The sequence below is a fragment of the Polyodon spathula genome, chromosome 14 (genome assembly GCF_017654505.1).
Source record: "Polyodon spathula isolate WHYD16114869_AA chromosome 14, ASM1765450v1, whole genome shotgun sequence".
Lineage (NCBI taxonomy): Eukaryota > Metazoa > Chordata > Actinopteri > Acipenseriformes > Polyodontidae > Polyodon > Polyodon spathula.
Genome location: NC_054547.1, coordinates 7,727,849 through 7,740,164, shown reverse-complemented (window position 1 = coordinate 7,740,164; position 12,316 = coordinate 7,727,849). Strand labels below are relative to the sequence as shown.

At 41.3% G+C, this 12,316-nt stretch overlaps 1 protein-coding gene across 9 annotated transcripts in view; it reads right to left on the bottom strand.

The window, feature by feature from the left end:
• LOC121326694 (E3 ubiquitin-protein ligase RNF220-like) overlaps positions 1-12,316 on the bottom strand; it is a 140,340-nt gene that overhangs the window by 17,165 nt on the left and 110,859 nt on the right. For 3 of the 9 annotated variants that reach the window (XM_041270073.1, XM_041270072.1, XM_041270076.1), the window contains 4 exons: positions 10,050-10,154; positions 5,829-5,950; positions 4,676-4,808; positions 23-119 (listed from right to left, as the gene is read on the bottom strand). In XM_041270073.1, the coding sequence (XP_041126007.1) occupies positions 23-119; positions 4,676-4,808; positions 5,829-5,950; positions 10,050-10,154 (457 nt within the window). The remainder of the gene's footprint in view (positions 1-22; positions 120-4,675; positions 4,809-5,828; positions 5,951-10,049; positions 10,155-12,316) is intronic. The other 6 variants (XM_041270075.1, XM_041270078.1, XM_041270080.1 and 3 more) reach the window with 3 other exon arrangements.

The following is a 12,316-nucleotide window of genomic DNA, read 5'->3' as shown; positions in this document are numbered from 1 at the left end:
ACTCTGGTGGTTTTAAGGATACTGTGCTTTTCCGTACTCCAACGTGTCATCCCCATCCACATCCAGATCTGCATCACTGTCGTGGTTTTCTTTAGTGCTACATGTCACAAAGCCAGTTCCTGCAGGGCAGACAGAGGACACTGTTAATCCACCTGGTGATATACCTCCACTACCCTTACTAGACATCGTGGTCAAACCATCAAGTAAACCTGTTAACTTGCACATTGTAACCTGAAGCAGTCTAATAACCTTTCCATTCCACTTACGCCTAAATAAATCTCTCACCAAGAGCACACTTCAGTCTGCTCCCACAACAGCTGTGCTTGTTGAGGATGTTATTTATGAATTCCTATATTTCTTTAATAACAGTAAATACTTTATTAAAAGGGTATGAAAGAGCACCAGACCCAGATGCAGGCTCCTCTGCATGATCTTTCCTAATCTCCTCTCCTCTGTCACGTCCTGCTTAAACCACAAACAGTCAGTCGAGATGTAACGGCTATCTGGCTGAGAAAAAACAAAAGTAATAGGCCGGTTCCCGGTTCTGTCAGCGAGCCGTCACACACTGCGACAAGTAATTCCAGGCTGGCCGTTGAGTGGCACCTCTATAAAATCCGGAGATGAGCAGTGAGACAAACTCCCCATTCAATCTGAGTGCACCTTTCAGCTTTACTGAAGGACTCTCTCTCTAACACCACTGCATACACCAGCCTTTATGTCTTCTGACAATCAGCACTAAGAGGTGGAGGAGAGACTGTGCCTACATCATTTCAGCAACCCATTACAAGGCTCGATAGTTCCAGATCAGCCCAAACTGTCCCTCAGACAACAAGGCAGTTTTTAGGTTGTAACCTGGTCCAAAACAAATGATTCATATTTTAAAACCAACTATTCAACCAACGAGTCTCACCAGCTGGAAGTACTCTTTTAGATGGAAAGCATTTAAAATAAATAATAAAGTGCATGTTCTCTATCTCTATCTATCTATATCAACAACTGTTTGTTGAAGGAACCATAACACAGCAGGTACAAACTTCAGATCACCTGGAATATGAGCTGGCCAAACAGCTTAAGGGTTAAATGCTGGGACAGCTTGGGTTTTAACAGTGAGGTAAGTGTGTCAACTAGGATCACAACCCATGACTGCCTCTCTTAGTAACACTATGCGATGGGGTCCTAATTTGGAAGAAGGGGATAAAACAGACCACAAATATTAAATCTCTTACAAACGCACCAGTGGTTTTTAGTGATCAAATAAAAAGGAACCTTTTAAGTTTTATTTGGTCCCCATGGCAGTTAGAAACATATGTTAGCAATAGCCACACTGCATAAATCACCCATTTGCTGTTAGTTTCACCTAAAGATAAAAAGAAATAGGTATTGCGCAGACAAATAGTGATCCTTAACTGGAACCCACAAACAAAATGCCGAGAAGTGATTGAGCATTTTAAAGGGTTAGTACAGTACGCTGCTTAGTTCAGAAAGGCGGTGAAATAGGTGTAGTGGTAGTAACAGCTCTCGTGGACAAACACATTTTCCACATGGCAATTTAGCAAAGTTGAAGATAATATAATCAAGAGACAGATATTTATCTATGTGGGATTTAAACCCTTTTGAGCTCTAGAATAGGCTGTGTGCTTTCTAAATATCCCACAATACACAGCTTGTCACCTGCAAAGAGCAAAAAGCAAGCTCCAGGATATAACTTGGGCCTGTATTCCCAGGTGACCTTGCAATCTGAGGTTAAACCACTGACACAGGGCATTTGGAGGGGGGGGGGGGGGGGGGGCAAGCGATAAACTGCTAATGAGGCTTACATTTTATTAATTTGTGCAAACGCGAACCAGAAAAATAAATAAATAGATACTTTGACCACTAATGGTGGCTGGCACAAGGAGCTTTTGCGGGCTGTGAGCAGAAAGAAAATCACTGTTAATTTAATCAATTGATCAGCATATTGATCTGGGAGTCAGCACTGATAGTTGGCCATGCATGGTGGGCTCACAGATGCGAGACCGCAGCAAAAGAAGCCATTGATTTTTGCAAGTCATTCAATTGTGCTTCCTGAATAAAAATGAAATTGGGGGTTGGGAGTAAGAGAAAGAAGGGAAGTGGGCAAGTTGTCATTGTGGGGAAGTAGGGCATCATGGGGAAGGCATCCTGGGAGTTTCAAAGTTAAATTAGTTACAGATGCAATCACAGTGTCTTGTATAAACTGTATTGATTGGACGGCTGTCAGGGTCACTACCTTGATGATCAGCCAATCAATCGGACTGCGATGTCACCTGCCACTTTCCTGAACAGTTGACAACGCAATTATCCGGTGTGGAGGCAGGGAGTTGGCGTGTGTCAAACACAGTTAGGCATTTGCAGGAGGTTACTCAATAAAGTGTGCCGAGGTAAGGCTAGTGAGGTAGATACAAAAGAGACAGATGTACTTGTTTGGAAAGCCATTCTGGCAGCACAACGCAATGATGGCCTCTGCTAGGTTTGCTGAATGTCCAGACACCTCTCAAATTAGTTCACAGGCATTTCAGGCTGTTCATGATACAGTGATTTCAAATTTACTTAAGCAACTCACCAGTTTTGATTACAGCCTCCTTGGATTACAGTTTTGTAGTTAGCAGCAAATCCACAGTTAAAGAATAAATAAATATAAACACTATAAATACTTGGGTGGCTTTGAGTGACTCTCTGCAAGGTAAGGTTGTTTCAAACCTGCTTTGACTATTAAAATTTAGATCCAGCTGCTCTAGCAATTCTAAAAGGCTGCTACACGGGTTGAATTCAGGACAGTCTGTCCAGGGCTAGTCCTCAAGGTAGAGCATACAAACAGACCAAATTGAAGATAGTTTCCTGAATGGAGAATACAAGAGCATAAAGGAATACAGAGTAGGCAGGAAGGCAGGCAGACAGGGCCTGGAAACCCAAGAAGAATGAATTTTCTGAAAGCAGGCAAATATAACAAAAATGACTTCGGATTTTTGTAAGCCACCCCCCGAAAAAAATACTACTATCGTTCCATTCTCTTTGCCAGCAGATTTTGGAATCGTGTTTGCAAACCCCACCCCCGTTACCCTCTGAAGTTGTCTGGCTAGCTTTCTTGATCAGCCGTTATCACTCCTTTTAACCAGTCTTGGCAGGCAATCTAATCTCCCCTGAAAAGGTCACCGCCACTTTAACTGCCTTTCAATCACATTATGCACGCTGCTGCATGCGCTCACAGTCTGCCGGGCCCTGCAGCGCTAGCTCTGCTCTCCTTTCTGTCAGCCGAGACTGGATCAATACCCTCGCAACAACCAACCCCCCCCCACCCCCACCGCCACAAACCTCTGCTATTCCTAACAAGAAACCATCCAGCATCACCAGCCCAGGAATGATACAAGATACAGATCGATCTGGCAGATGAAACACTACAACAGAGGGGAAAACCTGTGGAGAGGGGGTCGTCCATATGAATAGAACAAAATAGAATAAAATAACATGAAATACAATAAAGGAAAGCACTGCCTTAACTGCCACTAGACTTAATCTGCTTATCCCCTCTGCACAGGTCGAAACGACTACAGGGATGCATCAGATGGTATTTGGACATCCGTTCTGAGGAAAAGGAAACTTTGAAGTCACTTGACAAAAGGTGAAAGTCTTCAAACAGCCCCAGCCCCCCCCCCCCCCCCTCCAATGCTTTAACGTCCAGCTCCTGCCATCAATACTATGCTAAGATGCTCCAGTTTAAAAGAGCAATCCCCCTTTTGTGAGCGAGATAAGCCATTTAAACATGACAGGGCTCCACTTCTGAGGATGAAACTGATTTTTTTTTTGGGGGGGGGGGGGGGGGGGGGGGGGTGGGGGGGGGGGGGTAATTTTCAAAGTAAAAGTTTCTTTCCCGTCTACTCGGTACGTTTTCCATTTCTGAATAGACTCTTTTTCGTCGACTACGTGAGTCTGCATGGTTGGGGGGAGGGTGGGGGGTCCACAGAGAGAGCCACAACAGAATATTCACACAGCAAATCTGTTAAATCTTTAAAAAAAAAAAAAACGAACAAAAAATCATGTTTTTGTTTACCAACACCTTGGCTACGACAGTGTAACTCCTGTCCAGGTGAAACCTCTGTTATGATATAGTAAGTTGAGATGGAAGATCAAAATATCGAATTATTTTTAATGCAAACTTAACGCCACTACAGTGCACAGGAGAGCAGACGTGTGTCCTCGCTGGTGCTACGGGCCTGTCAAACACAGAACACCACCAGAGCCAGGTCTTGGCTAAAATTACATTCCCAGCAAAATGGAACCCAGAGGTCAAACTCTGCCTTCCTTCTTCCACAGGAAGATGTTTTTCAACAAAGCTCGTCTGGAGATCTCCACGGCAAAACACATTTTTTCTTTCTTTCTTTCTTTATGTTGAATAAAATGATCTGGCCAGGACAGCCAAGCTTCCCTCTTTACTGGAGGCACTGATGGTCGCCATTTTCCTAGACTTTTCATTTCCCCCAGCCCATGCCACAGACATAATTTACATGCTTAATATTAAAGCTGAAAACTATAAAAATAAATAAAAAAACATTGGCTATGTTATTTTATTTAGTGGAAACTGGGACTATATATTATAGCTTTCACATTATGAAGATTGTGCACCATTTTACAGCTTCTATTTCCTGCAATGTTGCCGTACCTCTGAAGCCCCCCTCCAGCAGCGAGGTGACTCGTACCCGCTTCTGCCCGCACCACTCGTACTCCTCGAAGCGATTGCCGTTCTCCCCATCGATATCCACAGAGTCATCCTCCGTCCCGCACGCGCCTTCTCTCTGCAGAAGGAAAACTCTGGTTATTCATTTATTAATCCCACAACAGACAGCTGGCTCCAACAGCATTATATATTGATTTTATGAAAGGTGCTTTATCAAAATCAGTCAATAATTTAGTCAATTTCAAATGTCAATAACATCCACAATTCTTTATTTCTGATATTTTGTGGAGAATATCTGGCCACGGTAGAGGATCTCTTTCCTTTATTTTTACGCAGGGACTGTGAATGGAGATCTAGTTTGCAATGAACTATTCAAAAAGGTTAGAAAGCAAATTTTGTCAAAACGTCTTACTGACTCATCTCCAGCTGTACCCAGGGTGGCATTAACTAGTAAATAAGCAAGTAAATAAAAACAATAACTTTTTGTTCAAAGTAGAACTCAGGCAAAGTTAGTGAAACTGAAAATTATGGATACTGGCAGTCTTAATGATAAAAAGTCAAACAAATCACACCTGTTAATATGTTTGTAAGATAGTAAACAAAACAAAATTGGCCATTCAAATAACTTTTTAACATAACAAATCTTGCTTTTCAGTTCGACTGCCCTGACTGGATTTCCATCCTGTGATAATTTCTTCATTCTCAGTTGGTTACTAAAGTAAGTAAAAGGCACTGTGGGTTGATAATTGTTAAAGGACAGTTAATAGCAAGTGTCTCAGAAGTATCTGGCTAAAAGGACCTGGCAGGAGAGGGCTGATGGTTCCTAACTCCTCTCAGCTTTTGTTCACTGCACACATGAGGTGTTTGGGTAGTTAACAGTGATAAATCGGTTGATCTTGCAAATGATGCAATGTGTAAACGCTGTGGAATACCAAGGGGCAGGAAAGGCAGCCACCACCTTAATGCTTTGTAAACCACTGCAGACTGGGAAAATATCTGATAAAACAATGGCCAGATCAACTTTCTGTGGATGGACAGAGGAGAGAAGCTGCAGGAGGAGTTGGGGACCAGCTCAGAGAGGTGTGAGGTGAGTAGAAGGAGAGCAGATTGTGAAAGGGGAAGGTGCCCCCGATGCTACCTTGAACAGACATTGTTCCACATGCCTACTCATCTCCTCCTCTGTCCCTGCCAGCGGTGCGCTGCACAGCGGACATACCTGCCCATCTTCTGGCTTCCTGCGCTTCATCTTCCCAATCCGAGCTGCAAAACACAGAAGGGAACAAAACCGTCAGTGACTGCACACTCCATTCACCACAGGTACATTTATATACCAGGAAACCACCAGCAGAATTGTACACTGATTATTCTTCCTACTTTACACCAGTACATCCCATAGAAACATCACTGAAGACTTCCCGGCTCAATACTGTTCGATTAGCTAGTAACAAATCCACGTTTGAGATAATGGCTTTTAAACAATTAGAACAATAGCCAGATGCAAACAAGCCATTGAGTGTATTAGGCTGCTGTCTTTTAATAAACAACATGACTCCAAATCTAACAAGGAACCCTGTCATTGGATGTGAGTGACCCTCAATAGCAGGAACCCCTGTCCATGAGGAATTAATTGGTTGCCCCGAGTTTTTCTTAGAGGTTTCCCCCGTACACCTGGCACTGGCATTTACAGTGTGTCAAATTAGTTTCTAACTGCACTTGAGTTAATGTGGGTCAATGAAGTGGTCTGAAAACCGACAATTTACAGTGCTGAGGCTTCACGAAGGTAACGGCTGTGTGAAAGAGAAGCCTATTGTCTGGATACGCATGGTAAAGAATCCCTCTGCATTTGCAATATACCTTTATCCATCTGCACTGTATGGCCAGGCTTTGCACCAAAAGACAGTGGTCACTCACAGAGCAATGAAAAGCCCAGCTTGTGCACACACATTAACCCCTTAACCTCCAACCACTGCAACCATGACTGCTGGGAATCCTCACTCTGCAATGCATCCAACAACCCTGCTGCACAATGAAGGAAGTATGCACTGGTTTATTAGCAGAAGCATGGAGCTCCTGACTAAAAACACACAAATAAAATGTAGGCTACATAAAACCGATCTGAATTATGAATTGCAACATGATAGATACGCTGACAAACACTGATTTTGCTCATAGTGGCATAGCTTGAATTTGTACTTTTATAAAAGGGTCGCAACGATCCAGCTGTGACTGCACAGTCACAGCTGTAGAAACTAGACCCTTGGCTCTGAAGGTTTGTCCGAGTGTATTTTCCAATAAAGCTTTTTACAGACTCGGAAGAAAATAAGTGACATAAAGGATTGCATTATATAACTATTGTGCTCTAACTGCATTACAATTACGCTGCTCCGCTCGTAGAACTGCACTTAAACAAAAGCGTCTTCTGTCAAAAAGTCATTTTTTTCTTCTGACACAAAATCAATGAAGACTGAAAATAAGTAAAAGATTACTGCATCTAAGTGTAATGCATCTGAAAGTGCTCTATCACAGATACACAGCATGGGGCGCAGAGAAGAGCCCGAACGCACCCCCACGCACATGCAGCAGTACATATATCCAAGAAATATTATGAATTATTATTATTATTATTATTAGGAACCATACATCTTAATACCTTAAAAAAAACGCCTGAATTAGCCTCTCACAGCTAGTTGTGAGAGACCAATGACAATATTTTGACTATTGGCATTTACTACTATCTTTTAAGATACGTGTTCACTACACATAACAAAAGGACTTCTCAATCACTTACTAAATTATTCAAGTATGCAATTTAAAAAACACCCTCCTATTTAATCCAAGGCTACAAGTCTAGTTCCTGTCAATGTTGCAGTGACTCTGATTGGTCATGCTTTCCTGTGCATTAATACTGTACTGTATCCCTTAACTTTTTTTTCTCCTTGAAATGGTTTGGGATGGGCTGCCAGTCACACTGTACACATCTCTCATTGCCTTTATAACTCCCCCCACGCATATAATTAGAAATTTAACACAGCAGAACAGTGCCTATTACATCGTAAGTCTTGTGTCCCCTTTTCTTAACTGCAAATTGCGTGAAGGGACATTAATTTTTAGCTGGCTGTGATTCCGAGCAGGACAAGAGGACCGAGTGGGGGAGAAGACGCCCCATAACTCTGGGAGTAGAAGACTGTCACGATGCCGCGCTGATAATCTCTTCCAGGTGATAGAGATGGTAATTGAGGGAGGCTCCATTAAATACAAAAAGAAAAGACTGATTAATTAGGCAAGACACAGATGAGGAGCTTTTATTTATTTATTTATTTTTAATGACATTCACAATGTCTTGAGTTTAACACAGGTAACTAAAGCTTTATTGCAATATGTGCAACATGGTGATCATGCTGTAGTTGTCAAAGCAAGAATAGCTCTCACAAGAGATCCCAAACAGCAGCACGTTGTCAACTTTTCTGAGATTAATTAATTGTATTCCCATTATTGAAGACACAAACAGAAATGCAATAATGAGTTAAATAAATGATGGAAAGGTATACTTAGAAGTGGTGGCCAATTCCTAAATAAAATTTGTTGTCCAAGGGACAAGGCTAGAAAAATCTACTTGTCCTTAAAAATACTTGCCCCCTCCCCATCACACAAAACACACACAAAAAAGTAGACTATAACTTGTAGGATTTTGGTTTAACACAATCAATCAATTAGTGATTAACAGGGGCGGGTCCAGCCGTGTAGCTTGACTGGTTCACTAAATTTACCTCACCACAAATTTATAACCATCTTTAAGGAAAGGTTTTTTTCAGTGCAGTTTGGAACACATTTGCTACTACATTTAAATAACATACTAAGAGTCCAACTCTAATAAGCAATACTTGGGAGTTATTCAAATATAAAAAAATAGCTTCTGCCTGTTTTTTTTCCAATTTGTATATGCTGAATTCAACTTCTGATGTACAGGTGTTTTAGTCTGTCAGACAAAAATTAATTACCAACTATTACTGCTGCTTAGTGGAACTCTGATTTTCTTGACGTTCTTTTGGTTTTGTAACTGCTGAACATGAGATTTACAAAGAATGTGTGCTTTTCTACCAAAATGCACACAATAGCTATAGTAGCCTCCATCAAATACATCAGACATAAAATGTTTTTTCTTCTGTTAATTTCTAGGATGTATTTATACTTAATTATAAAACAGATTGTTAGAATGCTGCATGCTGATTGATCCATCAGTGTTCCAAGCTGTTACAATATCCAGCACAATGTCACAATTAGGAACTACTTAGGAACAAAGGCAAATCACTGCATCTGTGCTAACCATGTACCACTGCACCACCAAAATCAAAGAAAACACCTGCCAAAATACTTGCTGTCATGGAAGATACTGAAGACATCAAGGTGCCTTGTCATATCTTCCAGTTTATATTAATTTGCACCAAGAACCAGTTTGCTATTTTAAAGAAGATGCTGTTTTGGCATTTTATTTGTAGTACATACCAGTCATTTTCTGTAACGTCGGTCGGATCCAATTGTCAAATATTCAGTTTTATTTTACTCCTTTTAGTTGGTATCAGCCATCGTTTTGTGAAACTGACTTCATTAATTTAAACTGTGGATATTTTAATATTTTTCCACAGTATTTACAGTGCTACAAGCGATGTCTTAACCAACCGACTCTCGCATTTCTTCACTCTCTCTTCTCCTTACTACCGCACACTCACTCTTTACAGGAACAACAAAAAAAACACAAAATGAAATTACCACACAAATTGGGATATCAAATGCTTAAATTACTGGCTTTTTAAAAAATAAATGTTAAATGTTAATACCTTAAGTTTAAAAGATAAGCATATGTCTTGACAGAGGCTCTCACTCTTAGGCAGCCATTTTTGGGTTTCTTTGTAAACAACAGAAGATCAGCTTCTTCCATAGCTAGCCAATCACAATAGCGACGGGACGTAAACATTTTTAAAACGTTTGTGTATGTGCTAGACTTCCGCAATTCAGTTTTCAGAAACTTGCGTGGCTCTACAAATATACCCAGAGTGCCTTTCTAGCAAACAGAAAATAAATAAATAAAAGCTACTTGTCCGACAAGTAAAGTATAACGGCAAACTTGTTGTCCGTCCTACAAAGCTTGTTTTCCAGGTGACGGGCGATCTGAATTGGCCACCCCTGCTAAGTGGCAAATTTTGTTGAATTCAGTTTTAGTGTTTAGTTGAAAACAGCTAGTAGTAAACCAGTCGTACAGTGTCCTATATTTATATTCTTCTAGTAAATCATTCAATTTCGTACCCGAAATGTTTTGACCAGCCCCAGCACCTAAGCTGAGGCTGACTTGAAGGTGTCTTACCGTGTTGGCTGCAGCAGGGGGCGACAGGGGCTCCGTTGCGCAGTCGTAAAGGCACGGTTTTGCCACTTTCCTTGGTGTAGCGCCTGCACCAGCAGAGGTCGTCGACTGTTAACATATCAAGAAGTCAAGGGTTAATAGATCCTCTGCTCGTGAAGGCGCTACATCAAGGGAAATAGGCGACAACTACATAGCCTTTTGGGCAGAGAGCTAACTTATACTCCTCCTGGTCAACACTCCCTGCTACCTCCTCCACTGCACTGCGACCAAGGACAGGGCACCAAAATTCAGTTTTATTTATGTATTTTATTTTTGTACTTGTCAGGGAAAGCACTTCCTGAATTGAAAGCAGGGGGGCAGCTGCGATCAAATGTGCTCTCTTGATCTCGATTGCTGTCCTTTTTGATTGATGGGGGAAGCAGCTTCCTGCACCAGGTCAAACAAACACTTTACCTACCCTGCCTGCATATAGACAGGAAACATGAATCACTCCAAAACGCTTGTCTCTCCAATCACGAAGCTTTAATTTTGAGGTTTGGCGTTTATATCAGGCGGTAGGTCCCGGTGACAAAATATACAAAGTAAAAGTTCAAACATTTTAGAGTCACTCCCATTATATATCCCTAAGGAGCAAAATACATATTTGACATCTGAGCAATGCATGTCAACTAGAAGCTCAAGTTAAAAAAGGTTTTATAATTGAGTGACAGGAGACATCATGCATTATAGAGAAAATGGCAAAGCATGTCAAGAGATGTTTTCCACACAAGCCACCAAATGCCTGTTGGCCACCATATCAGCATGATTAAACAGCCAAGCGTTGCCCTGAAGGCTCACTTCGACACCTCTGACTGAGGCACACTGCCAAATTCCATCCACTGCTCATTTTAAAACTTGACAGCAACAACAGCATGCAGACAAGTCAAATAGTCACGTAAAAGTACAAACTGCACGCTATACAAACCCCAGTACCTGCCAATACTTTACTATTAGATGCAAACACAGCCTGCGCCCTAAACCTAGCAGTAAAAAAAAAAACTATATAAAATAAGAGCTTCTGGTTAAACATTTAAGGCGCTGTTGATGCTCCTGACTTAGCCACGGTCTTCCATTCATGCATACTGACTGAATATAAAATGTATTCACTAAATCACGCCCTATGGCATACAGCTGGTTAAACACATAATTAAATGCGAACATTTCTAATAAAAAGCTGTTCTGGATAATTACATATTCCTATTAAATCGCATTTTTAAAAAATTAAGACAAATTGGCAACTTTGCAGCAAATGAGAAACTAGAGAATCGATTGTAGTAGTACTTGTCTACTCATCTTTACTTGAAATATTTTTTTGTGCTTTTTATTTGACATTGTATTGCCAAGAATGTCCTTTCGTCATTACTGGGTTTCGGGGAATTTACTTGCATATAAAGCGTAGCCAGGACCCTCGAGTTATTGCCACGTGATCTGTCTTAACATGGTCAATGTTACGTCTCATCCCAAGGACAGCATCTCCACTAGCACAGTTCTAACACTGTTGGTTGAGATGTCGTCAAAATGAAAAATCCCTCTACTGAGCAGCCAAGACAAGTTTCTGACCTACTGTATCTGGTGCTCCTTGGACGTTTCCAATTCAATTATTGACCAGGTCATTCTCTGATTAGCTACTGCTACCTGACAGAAACCACACTGGTGTGGATGCCGACAAAGACGACCATGCATCTTTTCCTTTTTTTAATGTGTGTATTTAAATTTTCAAATTAAGCCATGTTTTCTAAACCTTTACCAGCACAGCTCCTTCACTTCTAATCTGTAAAAATGAATGAGATTTTGTGACCTGTAAGCGTACACAAGAGGCGCCTTTTTGGCTGTGAAAGGGGATGTTTTTTTTTTTTTTTTTTTTTAAAAGGGCAGGGGAGAAGGATCGCCACACAGATAATTAATGCTGAAAGGTGGGATCACGTCTAATTAACGCAGCCGCCCGTCCGGGGAGCCGTGCTGCAAACTCCGCCAGCATGGCTTGAAAAAAAAAAAAAAAGCCCTTGCATGCCAACCTCAACAGCACTGGCTGCTGGAAAACTGACACTTGGCATTAAGACCTGGGCTCCCAGTTCTTAATGAACTTGTTCTCCCAATTTGAGCTACAATATTCATTTTTAGCTACAGACCAGTTTTGGGGCCACCTGTGTAAAACTGATAAATTTACATATGTTGCCTCTGTTAGGATCAGACCTGATATGTTACTTTAATTACTGGAAACAATTTCAGCA